The following is a 14,519-nucleotide window of genomic DNA, read 5'->3' on the forward strand; positions in this document are numbered from 1 at the left end:
ATCTTCAGTGGAAAAGATCAACGATTATTTAAGGAGAGTGAAGGGCTACACCAGGGGTCTTCAAACTTGGCCCTTTTATGACTTGTGGACTTCAACTCCCAGAATTTCTCAGCCAGGCACGCTAGCTGAGGAATTCTGGGAGTTGAAGTCCATGAGTCATAAAAGGGCCGAGTTTGAAGACCCCTGAGCTACACTTTCTTTTTTGATAAGTTGGGAATACCCTCACCCAATCCTCTTGAGCAGGGGGTCTTCAAACTTGGCCCTTTTATGACTTGTGGACTTCAACTCCCAGAATTTCTCAGCCAGGCACGCTAGCTGAGGAATTCTGGGAGTTGAAGTCCACAAGTCATAAAACGGCCAAGTTTGAAGACCCCTGCGCAGTATGAACACCAAACACTGAAAATCCGGACCTGCTTTATACATTTTAATTTAATTTAGTCGTAGGATTTTTTTTTTAAACGGCCAAAGTTATCTGCCCATCACAGCCTGGTGCTCTTAACCCCCGCTCGCTTCCTTCCTCCGAAGCTTTTGCTCAAAAGCCATCCCGCGGGCTGAAAGCATTTCGGGAGGCGCCTCTACCCTTTCTTCTATCTCTGGGAGCGAGGCCGACCGGAAAGAGGTGGCGGAAGTGACGCAAGCCCCCGCCATGCTGGGTTGGGCTATTCCGGCTTTCTGCCGCCGTTCGGCCTCCCCGGCTTGGGCTGCCGCGGGACGGAGACACGCCATGCCCCGGAAGGTTAGGTCCGGGGAGCGGACGCCTCTGAAGAGGCCTCAGGCCTTCCCGCCCGCGTTCGAACTACAACTCCCGTCCTCCCCCACCCTTGCCGCCGCTCTGGAGGGGATGATGGGAGTTGTAGTCTGGCACTCCCGGAGACGCTGCTCCGCCTGGTTGGGAGAGACCCGTAGGCAGGATGAAGACCTCCAAGGGGCAGAATTCGCCCCCTTGCGAAGGACGGTCTCTTGGGTCGATTGAGGGTCCCAATGCAATGGGTGGGGGGGAGAGCCAGCCTTGGCTCCTGCTCAGGGTTTGGGGGTCTGCAGGGGTCCATGGGAAGTGAAAAAGTGACTTTGGGCTGCTCTTAGCAAAAGCCCTTAGACCAGGGGTAGGCAACCTCGGCTCTTTTATGACTCATGGACTTCAACTCCCAGAATTCCTGAGCCAGCTATGCTGGCTCAGGAATTCTGGGAGTTTTATTTTTTTATTTATTTTAATTCCATTTATATCCCGCCCTTCTCCGAAGACTCAGGGCGGCTTACAAGCTTAGCAGTAGCCTTCATTCTATGTATATGCCTGCTTATTAGGGCTTTCACACACACCCCCAAGCGGCATTATTACAAAGTCAGCTTAATTGCCCCCAACAATCTGGGTCCTCATTTTACCTACCTCGGAAGGATGGAAGGCTGAGTCAACCTTGAGTCTGGTGGGATGCGAACCTGCGCTAATTGCAGGCAGCTGGTGTTACCTAAGGAGGCATTAGCCCACTGCTCCACCAAGGCTCCAATTTTGAAGTCCATGAGTTGAAGTCCATGAGTCATAAAAGAGCCGAAGTTGCCTACCCCTGCCTTAGACTCTGCGAAGATCTGACCTGGAAAGTTAATACAACCCAGGTGGCCAGAAAGGCCCAACAGAGGCTTCACTTTCTCAGGGTCTTGCAGAAGAACAGGGTAGAACAACGGCTTATGACCCTCTTTTACCGGTCTATAGAGAGCATCCTCTCGTATGGTATTGTGGTTTGGTATGCTGGTCTGACAGCCGCGGATAGGAAGGCATTACAGAGGGTGGTGAGCACAGCACAAGACATCGTGGGCTGTCCCCTGCTGACACCCCTGGATGACATCGCCGGGGCTCGCTGCCTTGGAAGAGTGAGGAAAATTCTCAGGGACGACTCAGACCCTGGACAGTATCTCTTTAGTCTCCTACCATTGGGAAGGAGATACAGAAGTATAGCCAGCCGTACCAACAGGCTGAAAAACAGCTTTTATCCATGGGCTGTTAGGCTTTTGAACGGGAAATAACTTTATAAACTTTATGCATGATTGACTTGCGAGGCCAGTGTGTTGTGCAATTAGCTCACATGGTGTAATAAGATGGAGGTTTTGTTGTCACTGTAAGCTGGGGGGGCATGAAGGGAGACTCGGCCAATCTCACTGTATACATGGTTGTACTTTGACAATAAAGGCTCATTCTTTCATTATATACCGCTTCACAGTGCTTGACAGCCCTCTCTAAGCAGTTCACAGAGTCAGCATATTTTGCCCCCAAACAATCTGGGTCCTCGTTTTTACCCACCTTGGAAGGAAGAAGGCCTGAATTAACCTTGAACCAGTCAGGACTGAACTCCTGGCAGTGGACATAATCAGCCTGCAGTGCTGCATTCTAACCACTCCACCACCACATCTCTTAATAGCAATAGCCCTTAGACTTACGTACTGCTTCACAGTGCTTTACAGCCCTCTAAGCGGTTTACAGAGTCAGCATGTTGCCCCCAACAATCTGGGTCCTCATTTTACTGACCTCGGAAGGCTGAGTCAACTGTGAGCCGGTCAGAATCGAACTGCTGGCTGTGGGCAGAGTTTGCCTGCAGTACTGTATTCTAACCACTCCACCACCACAGCTTGTGGGCCATTTGCAGACAGCCATGGGTTGGTCTGGTCCTCCAAATTTCAGATTTAGCACAAGAGCCATAAATCAAAACCGTAGGAGAGACACAAGAAAGTTTCCCTCTGCATTGGTGTTCTATTATAACCAACTCCAGTGTTAATGAAGATTATTGTGTGGGGAGAGAGGGAAGGAGGAGGAGAAGAAGAGAAAGATATGGATGTTGGGAGTGGAAGATGGTGGTTTATTAATTTATATGCTGCCCATTTCATAGTCAAGGACTCTTTTTGTGTTTTGATTTAAGGGGAAAGCACAGACCAAGGTGTTTGTAAAGCCTTCTGGTCCTCCAGTTCCTGTGACAACTGATAAAAGTGGTTCTGTTGTTATCTCTGTTCATGCCAAACCAGGATCTAAACAAAATGCAATAACAGGTAAGCTAGAGCATAAGTACCTATGCAACACTGATAGTGTTTTTGATAAAATGTTTTGCCCTATGGCCCAGCAAGGCTTCCTCAGTGAAATGATTTGAGAATGGGGGTTGTCTTGCAGTACTTGTAGTCTATGTATGATTTGAACTCAGGGCAATTGGTTGGACACTGCACTTCTTAGAAATCAGGGAAGTGTCTGTAACCATTTTTTGTTTGTTTGTTTGTGTCCTGGGATATGGGTGTTGTGCTTGGCCACACAGATCTTAGCAAGTGTTCTGTGGACACTCCCATAATGTGTTACTAAAATTCCAAATGTATCCATTAATCCAAGAGTTTCAATCTTAGAAACTTTCACTGGGAGCTGAAATTCACATATCTTTAAAAGTTGCCCAGGTTGAAAAACACTGCACTAATCTGAAAAGGTATGGAGACCCTTGTATTGATCCATCTTTCAGCACACAACAGTTTTTTTCCAGATCTATCTAGTGGCTTGTCCCCTTGAATAGTAAAAGACAGCAGCGTAGAGCAGAAGGGAAAGTGTGCTGTTCCTGAACCATGCCAAGTTCTAGAACAGATAGAAAAATGGTAAAAAAAAATGAAGTCCTGTCTCCTGCAGAGAAAAATATACAGATCTAAAAAAAAATGCAGTCCAATGGTAAATGCTCCCAATGGGAAGAAACTAATCCAAACAGTTTGGGAAAGTGTCAAGCCTTTTGCTTATTGCATAAATAGCTAGAGAAGAGGATTTTTTTCACTCTGCTTCAAATCATAGAAACTCTTGAAGTGGTGATGTTGGTCTTTATTTACGGGAGGCATTTAAGAGAGTGGGTTAAGAGAAGCTTCAGCTAGGCTACTCCATAGCTATGGCTATAAATCTGTTATCTAAGCTAATGTTAACATTACATACAGGGGAGAGATTCCAAAGAGGCATGTTAGGGCATGAGTTTTAACAGAAGTGATGGCTACATCCTAAAATGCTTGTTGCAGATCTGACCACCGAGGCGGTAAGTGTGGCCATCGCAGCCCCTCCATCCGAAGGGGAAGCCAACGCAGAGCTTTGTCGCTACCTCTCGAAAGTCCTTGAAATTAAGAAGAACGATGTTGTACTGGAGAAGGTACAGTGTCTCCTCTCCTTTGCGTAACTCAGCCTGGGTTTTTGAATCTTCCCCTGTACGCTAACGGGAAAAGAATTCCGTTTAGGAATCCCTAAACGTCTCTTGCTTGTGTTTTAAAACAGGGCAGCAAATCTCGAGAAAAAGTTGTGAAAATTTTGGCCCCACTGACTCCAGAGGACGTTTTAGAGAAGTTGAGGAAAGAGAGTTCCAGCTGAAGCTATGCGTGACCAAAGTCTTAACAAGCGGTTTCTCGGGATGCAAAGTAATGACTACCTTTAGGTAAATGGGAGCTCATAAATACAAGGGGTGGAGAATCCAACAAGAAATCTGTAGACCGCTATAAAGCTTAATTTAAGATATTTTTTTTTATTGAAAAGTTTTAAAAATACAGTTTTCCTTTAAAAATTTAAGATATTTTTTAAAAAAGCGTCATGATAACAAGGCGCGGAGTTATTTGAAAGAGCCTCACTGGGACGCGAAGATGACCTTTGTCAGTCCATCCTGACATTTTTTTAAGTAAGTTCTTTTGGAGTATGTTTGTTTAGCTGGTCAGGAAGGCAGTTGTCATTTTCACTGCATCCAAAGTGATACAGGAAAGGCACCATGTAGGTGTGATAGATAGCTCATCTATTTGCACCTTTGGTAACAGGCTTGGTGAGTTATTGCCAACCTCCTTTGGCCATAGATCACTAGCAGTTAATAACAAATGCAGGGCACAGTTTTTCACATTTTCAGATACTTTGGTCAGTCACAGTGCTTGGAGAGTAGTTGAAAATTCTGTTTTGACTGTAGGTACAGTGGGGTTCCCCCCCACCCCCACCCCCGTACATCGCTTCCAGTACCAAGATCTGAGCTTTGTATTATTGGATGCAGAAAATGTGTCTTTGGTTTTATATTTGCATTCGTTAAGCTGTCGCTCCCTTTTAATTTGCTTCCATCACATGGAAGAGACAAAAAACCTGCATCCCCCCTTGAATTAGAGAAGGGCTTTTAAGGCAGTCTGAATTCGGCAAGAAGGTCACTGCAGCCGAGAATCAAGCTACAGATTCAATCCATAGCTCGGTTCTGCAAGAGATCTGCAGCTGAAGACTGAGCTGTGGATTCAGTCCATAGCTCGGTACTCGTCTGCAGAGGCCTTCCGGAAAGGCTTGACTGCAAAATGCGGGCTGGAATGCAGCTGCAGCGTGAAGCTGCTCCTTCGGCCCAAGAAGAAGTGGGCCGGCCAGGTGGAGCTGTCAGTTCTGGAGGGGAGTAAGACATACCCCAAAAGTAAGACCTGGTGCCTCTTTTGGAGGCAAAAAAAAAAGAAAAAAGGCCCGGTCTTATTTTTCAGAGAAACACGGTATTTATCTACACACATTTGCAAGCAGGAACCAGGGCAAGGATGGGGAGCTCACCAGAAAATATGGAGGTTCCAAAATGGAGACATTTGGGAGTCCCTTAAATCTCTCCTTCTCATCATGTTGGGTTGTTGTTTTTTTGTCTTGATGCCAGACAAAATGCCTCGTTCCTGTGCCATATTTTAAAATAAAACTGGCTGATATTTTGTCAGTTGGATTTTACGATTTTTATTTTGTTTATTTTGTTCCCATTGATAGAGCTGCCCATCTGGCAAAGCGACTGGTGAGTGTGGCTGCAAGACTCCCCTTCATATCACTGACAGCCTGTTTGTTGCGCTGCCAGTTGTGGTCTTGATGGCAGGGAGAGAAAGCGCTCTGTTTTAACCCAGGGAGTGTGTCGTGTTGTGTTTTTGACTTAACCGCTCGCCTCTCTTTGAGCCTCCTCCCTCTGCTTCTCTGCGCCAGACCGTCCTCTTCTCCTCTCTTTTTTTTCCTGTATAATTTATGTCAAGGCCCTAGATTTGCATTTCAGTTCTTGGCAAATTAAAAGGATTGTGTCGTTCGTTTGGCCCTCTCGGTCTCGCATCTCCGTCCTCGGAAGCCATGTGCGAGCCCTCCGTGCTCAGCGCCATAAATTCAAACCATTTCAAGAGATAAAAGCCTTTCCAGGAACGCAGCCATAATTTCCCCCAGGCGCCAGCAGCAGCAAAACAAACCACAAAAAGCTTTGCCTTCGGTTCTTCCTTCCACCTCGTTATTCTCACTTTGTATCCATGAGCTCTGTCTTGTTCCAGCTTCCTGTTCTCATGGGTTAATGTTTGTGTGTGTGTGTGTGTGTGTGTGTGTGTGTTTTCTTACGTAATATGATGCATTGCTCAATCAACGGGCTTTTCATCTAACCGTATACTCTTATTTAAGAGCAAGGGGACTTCCAAATTAGTTTTGAAACCCAGATAGGCTGCGTGTCATGGTTCCGACAGATGAAACTCTTCAAAGAATTTCGAGGCATTGTTTACCTTAAAAGAATCTTTATTCGAGTAGCAGAGCATCGGCACTAACATAATCGAAGCTAAAATCTGAGTTTCCCTCCCCTGAGCACATAGTATCAAAGCACAATTCCCTCCGCCAATTAACAGTCATAAATCACATTCTCCAGTTAGTTTGAAATGCGGGCTTCCCCTCCAGCTCTCCAGCCCACCAACTTTATTTCAATAACCTTGGTTCTCACACTATGAGATTCAGTACTGTTATGTCTAGCTAAACTCTCACGTTCCTCCTCCCCAACTCGCCAGCATCATCTAACTCTAAGAGTAAAACCTAAGAAGAAAATGGTTGCATCCCGATCTGTTGCCAAAGCAAAAACGTCCGATGTTAGCAGCGTTGACATCGTGGTCTTCAAGGGCATTATGGAGAAGGGGCCTCCTGGATCCACCAGACTGCAGAAGAAGACCTACCGCAATTCAGAGGGGCCGCTTCCGTTTGATTCGTGATATCTCTAGATGTGATAAAACAAGAGCCTTGGTGGGAGAGCAGCGAACGTGTTGGATTGGAAGGGAGGAGACGAAGGTCCAAGGGCACTCGCAGCCCATTGGAGGACTTTGGACCAGTAACTCGCTCTCTCAGCTCAACCCACCTCATGGATTGGGGTTGTAGGGGAAGAGTGGTAGGAGGGAACATTGTGTCTGCCACCCACTGCTGAATGTAAGGCATCTTTCATGAAATTCATTATTGCTGCCCACGGAAGGCCCCCAGCAGTTCTGCTTCACAGGAAGCTCATTGAGTACATTTGATCCAGCTAATTTCTGCTTAATCAGATTGCTCCGTTTTAGCCCATTTACCTAGCTTCGGAAATTAGGTTACGGCTCCCGCAAAGCTATTTACAATCCAAGGACATCTAAAGTCTAAATCCACTTTCTAACAAAGCCGCGATCAGAGGTGGAAAGCAGCCAGATGGCCTGGAAACAGCATCCAGCCTCCTGAAATAAATTTTATCTGACCTGCGCCCAGATGTAAAGGAAGAGAGAAAAGGCTTCCCCCCCAATGAAACATGCTGGTGATGCTGGTTCCAGGCCTACTGCTCCCCGTGGGTCTTTGAGAAGACCACCAAGGCTGGGTTTACAAAGTATTGTAATCTACACCATCCATACATCAATCAGAATAGAGCTGGAAGGGACCTCGGAGGTCTTCTAGTCCAACCCCCTACTCAAGGTGGAGACCCTATACAATTTGAGACGGGTGGCTGTCCAGTCTCTTCTTAAAAGCCTCCAGTGATGGAGCGCCCACAAATTCTGGAGGCAAAGCTGTTCCACTGGTTAATTGTCCTCGCTGTCAGGAACTTTCTCCTTAGTTCCAGGTTGCTTCTCTCGTTGACTATAGTTTCCATCCCATTGTTTCTTATCTTGCTTTCTGGTGCTTTGGAACCAATCAGTTTTCTAAAACCAATCAATCCACAGTAGAGTTGGTAGGAGTATAGGTAGTCCTCAACTTAGGACCACAATTGAGCCCGAAATTTCTGCTGCTGACTGAGACAATGTTCCAATATCTCAGGGGCTGCCCCAAAGAAGAGGGAGTCAAGCTATCCTCCAAAGCACTTGAAGGCAGGACAAGAAGCAACGGATGGAAACTCATCAAGGAGAGAAGCAACCTAGAACTAAGGAGAAACTTCCTGACAGTGAGAACAATTAACCAGTGGAACAACCTGCCTCCAGAAGTTGCGAATGCTCCAACACTGGAAGTTTTTAAAAAGAGACTGGACAGCCATTTGTCTGAGATGGTGTAGCGTTTCCTGCCTGAGCAGGGGGATGGACTAGATGACCTCCAAGGTCCCTTCTGACTTTATTATTATTAACATTATAAAAGCAAGTTCATCTAGCAAGAGCTTACAAAGCACCCACGGATGGCGTCGTCGGGCAGGATTGACAGTTTAATCTCTTTTTCCAGGCAAAGGATTCCTCCTACTGTAGCTATTTCCTTTGAGAACATCTCCCATCATGATGTCACAGCAATCCGAAGATGTTAGGGCATGCTCGGATGGGTGGCGCAGCAAAGCCATCATCACGTGGAACTTTTCTGTTCCCGAGCCTGCTTGGTCTTGCCTTCCAAATAACATCTTTCTGTGCCAATCTTTGCAGATCATCAGTCTCCTTAGAGGCCTCTTGCCAGGAAGGGAGGGGCAATGCTTGGGCATCCTCAAAAATGAAGACAGAAAGAGTTATCTGATTCAGTAAGAGTTGCCCGTGAAGCTCTGTGGGTAGATGTAGCAATAAGGGCTGAATTACTCTTTCAGTAGGAGCTGACAGGTTGAGGAGGGAGGTGGGCTGAGCAGTAACTCAGCTTTCCGGATACTTAACCCTGTATTAGGCATTTGGCTTGACTTGGCTGAAGATCAAGGAATTCTGGGAGTCCACAGGTCATCAAGTGGCCAAGGTTGGGGACCTCTGATGTAACGTACGTCTTTCCTGGGTAAAAGTTCTTAAGCTTGATGAGAGACTGTGAAGTTGATGTCACTGCTTTGGGTCCCCTGCCACGAGAGAGATCTGGAGCAGCAAATAAGTAGATTTATCTACACTCTTAGAAGTAAAGAGATTAACAAAAAACACCCTGCTGAGCTTAAATTAGACTATACAGAAACTTCTATAGCTCTCAGTTCATTGCTGTTACGTTTGACTCTTTGAGAGAAATTTCATAGACTTTATGACATCTCACTCTGTCTAGTAAAACATACAAGAAACGGTTGCTGGAATTGGGTATGTCTAGTCTAATGAAGAGAAGGACTGGTGTGCGTGTGTGTGTGTGTGTGTGTGTGATGATAACCAGTGTTCCAATATCTCAGGGGCTGCCCCAAAGAAGAGGGAGTCAAGCTATTCTCCAAAGCGCCCGAAGGCAGGACGAGAAGCAACGGATGGAAACTAGTCAAGGAGAGAAGCAACCTGGAACTAAGGAGAAATTTCCTGACAGTTACAATAATTAACCAGTGGAACAACCTGCCTCCAGAAGCTGTGAAAGCTCCAACACTGGAAGTATTTAAGAAGAGACTGGACAGCCATTTGTCTGAAATGGTGTAGTGTTTCCTGCATGAGCAGGGGGTTGGACTAGATGTCCTCCAAGATCCCTTCCAACTTTATTATTATTATTATTATTATTATTATTATTATTATTATTATTATTATTATTATTATTATTATTACTACTACTACTACTACTACTATAGTAGAGCAGGAATATGAGATTTCAGCATCTTTTTTGCAGCCCTAGAATCTGCCCACAGCCCACTGCTGATAATAGTAAACTATTTAAAAACAGTCCATATTTTCTACTTGAAAAATAAAGACCAAGCTTCCATTATTAGACATAACTATATTCTTAAAAAGACAACCCAAAGCCCTATCAAAGTAGAGGGGCAAAAAATGTTTCCTTCCCAGTGAAACCGCTCCAACATTGCTGTTTGCCCTGCGGCATTTGGCAAGTGAAAAAAAAAGATTGTTTTTTGAGAAAAAAGATAACACTTGAGTCACCATCCTCTTATCTAAGATGATCCTTAATTCTTCAGCGACGCCAACTGTGAATCCAACAAATGGAAGCATGTGGTGATCCCACTTTGTGGAAATGAAATTGCTGTCAAATTGTCCCATTTGTCGGACGTGAGATAGGACCTCAGAAGAAGAGCTAGATCTGAGAAATAAATGTAATGATAATAAACCGTGTCTCATAATGCTGCACATCGCAAGTTTATCTCATGAACCTGGACCAAAGAACCATGGGATTACATTTCTGTGGCTTCCCTACCCAAATTATGTTAAATACTTGTGTAAACTATCATCTAGTCTAGATTCTAGAGCAGAAGAAGAGGGCATACTTTGCTTTGTTAAAGGGGGCCCTTTCTCCAGAATTCCAGGTTGTGTCATTTCCGCCCCCGTGCCCCCAAATCTAGCACCATCTACTTGATTCATCCAATGCGCTTGATATTTGCAAGCTCTAATCATGCTCCCGATGTGTGTGGGGGAGTTATCTTCTGCAGCGAGGCAAAACTAACACCCTGTAATTACTGCGAGAAGCTGGCGGAGTCCCTCTGCTCATTCAGCTGAGCACAAAGGGGAGGGAGAGGGAGGGCCCTACGCAAAAGCAGATGCCAAGGGTTGTGAAACTTTCCGCAATTCCCATTGTGTGAAATTGCTAACTCCATTTGGAGAGCATGAAGTCTTTTGCTCTGGGAACCCATTCAGCCAAAGATACTTGGGTCCCCATCTGGGATTGGTTTCTAGGCACTGCCGTGAGGTAGAGTAATTCCAGATTACTAGAGCTTCTAAGGGTAATGATTGAATCTGTAGGTCCTTTCTCAAGAAGAGATTTGAAGGACAGGTGTTCTTGGACGAGAGATAAAGGAGTGAGGAAGCAATACAGGAACCTTTGTTTACTCCTCTATATATATAAAAGACGGGCCATCATCAGATTTGAAGATTTAAACGGAAGAGGAACTTCATAATACCAGAAGAATAGTTGTAGAACAGTTTTGTGCTCAGGAGCAGGTCTAGCAAGAGTTGAGTTCCACTTTGGGGACTTGAGTGCTGAAAGTGGCTGAGATTTTCTCCGTTTGGTCTGGAAAAAAGTACCGGGGATTTCTCTGGAGAAGCTTGTTAGATGGTTTACCAGAGATTTTTTTCTTTGGGAAAGAAAAACTATTTTAGGCATTTCTTCCCTTCCCCCTTCAAAGGTCATCTTCTGAGCAACGAAAGATGCACGCTTGCCTCATCAGACCAAATCCCATGGATGAAATAATGGGGAGGCAGACCGAAAGTGTAGGCTGCAGAGGCGAACTTGGTGCCAGGGCAGCAACAGAAGCCAAAGGGTTCTTGCTTCAAACTTCAACTTGGCTAAACCGTAACCAGAAAATTAGGAAGCCTGCAATGTTCCATCAGCCTCAGATCGCGCAGAGCTCTTGAAAGAAGAATTCCCAAGAACGCATACAAAGGCCTCTTTCTGAACCATGAAAGCAGCCACATCTTGGAAACATCTTGGATGGAAACTAATCAAGGAAGAGAACTAAAGAGAAATTTCCTGATAGAACAATTAGTCGGTGGAACGACTTGCCTTCAAACGTTCTGGGTGCTCGATTGCTGGAGGTTTTTAAGAAGAGATTGGACAAGCATTTCTCTGAAATGGTATAGGGTTTCCTGCCTGAACAAGGGGTGTGGACTAGAAGACCTCTAAGGTCCCTTCCAACTCTGTTATTCTGTTAATTCTGTTATTCTTTTTTTTTTCCAAACACGCAGGGCTGGTTCAGAAGATGCTCCTGGTCGCCTCCCGTTTCCAGAAGAAAGCTCCCACACATCTTTTTCAGTAGATTTACACAGCCCTGCTCCAGATCCGTTTTAATATTTGATATTGTATTAGCTTCTGGCATTAAGACCTAGAAAATCACTTTGGGGTTATGTGCAAATGTGCTGGCTGAGATGTTTTGGGGACTTAGGAGTGTGCAGGTCAAAAAAGGCCACCCAATGAAAGGGGGGGGGAAAGGGGGGGGGAAGCAAACGACTACGATGGGGATTGTTATTCTCCCTGATAGTGGAAATATACTTTGAAGAGTGACAGTGAGAAGCAGCTACTTGTGGCGAATGCAGGCAATCTGCATTGTGTTTTTTTGCCAAGGGAAAATTGACTCCTGGCCTCTTATTTTAAGCTCTCATCCGCTGTTTTTTGGCTTTGAGATGGGGTTTCATTCCCACCCTCCTTTTCATTTCCCTTATTGTTCGCGCTACTTCCTTGGTGTAATGAGAGGCTCATTAAAAATATCCTGCTGGTTGTTCTGAGCAAAAGGTCTTCCTTAAAAAAAAACACCCTCCAAAATTCCATTTTTTACATAAAATGTAGTTTTTATTAGGAACTTCGATTACAACAGTAAGAACAAATATAATCTTAAGCTTAGGGAAGAGACTAGGAAAAAAGAAGCGTAGGAAGCAAGAAAAGGAATGTAATAAAGAAAAGGGAAACAAATATATAAAGAAATGACTTCTAACCTTCTTTATCACAAGTATAAACAAACTTAGTAGTTCTGTACCATTTGTCAGGTTACAGGCAGATATCTCTTGATTCCATAAAGGTAAAGGTAATGGTTCCCCCGCACATGCGTGCTAGTCGTTTCCGACTCTAGGGGCCGATGCTCATCTCCGTTTCAAAGCCGAAGAGCCAGCGCTTGTCCGAGGACGTCTCCATGGTCATGTGGCCGGCATGACTAGATGCCAAAGGCGCACGGAACGCTGTTACCTTCCCACCGGAGTGGTCCCTATTTTTCTACTTGCATTTTTTACATGCTTTCGAACTGCTAGGTTGGCAGAAGCTGGGACGAGTAACAGGCGCTCACTCTGTTACGCGGCACTCGGGATTCGACCCGCCCAACTGCCGACCTGATCGACAGGCTCAGCGTCCTAACCCACTGAGCCACCGCGTCCCTTCTTGATTCCATACCTCATCCTTTATCTATAAGCAAATCATAAAACATCAATTTTTCAACCCGGGTGTCAGCAAAAAAAAAAAGTCCATAAAGGATAGAAAAAAACCTTGCAAACAATGTCTCATTTTAATCTTGATTAAATGAACCAACTTTATATTTGTTCCTTTTCCTTCTAAAAGTCTTAATCTATAATTCAATCAACATTGTTATAGGGTTGAGTTTCCCGTCAGTTCTTCTTTTCTTCAAAGGCTTAACAAGCCTCTTGTAGATCCAATAAGGAAAACATTTTTCAGGCCACTCTCCTGGTGTGTCATTTGTATTTCCCTTTTGATTTTTAAAGCTTGTTAGTTTCTTTAATATGTCCAATAAACTATCCTTTTCCAAATCATTCTCTTGGCCTGTCATTTGTGGTGCCTCTGAAATTCTTGATGTTTCCCCCCCAGGCTGAATTCACCCTTGATTTCTTCTTGTTTGCTCCTAATTGAAGAATCGCTTCAAATGGCAGGAACTATACATAGATGGGGGCGTGGTGGCTCAATGGGTTAAGACGCTGAGCTTGTCGATCAGAAGGTCGGCAGTTTGGCAGTTCGAATCCCGAGTGCCGCGTAACAGAGTGAGCGCCTGTTACTCGTCCCAGCTTCTGCCAATCTAGCAGTTCGAAAGCACGTAAAATGCAAGTAGAAAAATAGGGACCACTACGGTGGGAAGGTAACAGCGTTCCGTGCGCCTTTGGCGTCTAGTCATGCCGGCCACATGACCGCGGAGACGTCCTCGGACAAGCGCTGGCTCTTCGGCTTTGAAACGGAGATGAGCACCGGCCCCTAGAGTTGGAAACGACTAGCACGCATGTGTGGGGGACCCTTTACCTTTATACATAGATGACCACCTTATACTGCTATGCCGCAGAAGTAGACTCTGCTTTTATTACACAGTGCAATATTTTCCCATCTATCTCACAAGCCGTTCTTTCTGAAGTTTTTTATTAGGTAAAAAAACAACAACAACGTTGGCATGAAGTTTTTACCTTCTAACAGATTTGGAGTTTGCCATCTGCATCTTCCTAAGCATTTTCTTTCTCAGGTCTTTATAAACAGGAAGTCTGCGCCTTTGAAATTTTAAAGGGACTTAACGATCTTTGCGGCATCCCCTTTTTGATCATAAGGTGATCAAAATTCAGATGTTTGGCAGCTGGTTCCTATTTAGGACCGTTGCTTTGTCCCAAGGTCACCTGATCACGATTGCAGAGATTCACTTAACAGCTGGGGCAAGAAAGGTCATGAAATGGGGCAAAACTCATTTAACGACGTAGATTTGGGGCTCAGTTAGGGTCATACGTTGAGGACAACCTGTACAAAGAAAGTAAGTTTTTTTTTTAAAGACTTGAGTTGTGATACCATTGGTGAGAGAAAAAGATGGACCACCAACACGTAACTTGGCATCCTGACAATTTCAGGATTTTCTTTCTTTGCTTCAAATGTCTGATCTCCGTTGGTACTTTATTCTCTGCACTTAAATGTTGATGGTGGGGTTCGTTTTTTTTAAATTATTAAAAAAAGGAGTTATTTAGAAGCCACCGTTGTTTTACAAGCC

The 14,519-nt window shown here is 44.9% G+C and overlaps 1 protein-coding gene across 5 annotated transcripts; it reads left to right on the forward strand.

The window, feature by feature from the left end:
* Nucleotides 1-639: 639 nt before the first annotated feature.
* On the forward strand, nt 640-12,580 carry LOC310645487 (UPF0235 protein C15orf40 homolog). 5 transcript variants are annotated; one of them, XR_014493514.1, is made up of 6 exons: nt 640-736; nt 2,904-3,030; nt 4,015-4,142; nt 4,265-4,421; nt 5,741-5,765; nt 11,752-12,580. XR_014493514.1 is itself a non-coding variant. In XM_083371248.1 (5 exons), exons 1-4 carry the CDS (start codon nt 647-649, stop codon nt 4,355-4,357), a joined length of 438 nt encoding a protein of 145 aa, XP_083227374.1. In that variant the 5' UTR covers nt 640-646; the 3' UTR covers nt 4,358-4,404; nt 5,741-6,044. The 5 variants fall into 5 exon arrangements, 2 of the variants coding, with proteins under 2 accessions (XP_083227374.1, XP_083227373.1); XR_014493515.1 differs by lacking the exon at nt 11,752-12,580 and having other exon boundaries at nt 5,741-6,044; XR_014493516.1 differs by lacking the exons at nt 5,741-5,765; nt 11,752-12,580 and adding an exon at nt 4,546-5,704 and having other exon boundaries at nt 4,265-4,490.
* Nucleotides 12,581-14,519: the final 1,939 nt, after the last annotated feature.

This window comes from Vipera ursinii, assembly GCF_947247035.1.
Source record: "Vipera ursinii genome assembly, chromosome: 11".
Taxonomy (NCBI): Eukaryota; Metazoa; Chordata; class Lepidosauria; order Squamata; family Viperidae; genus Vipera; species Vipera ursinii.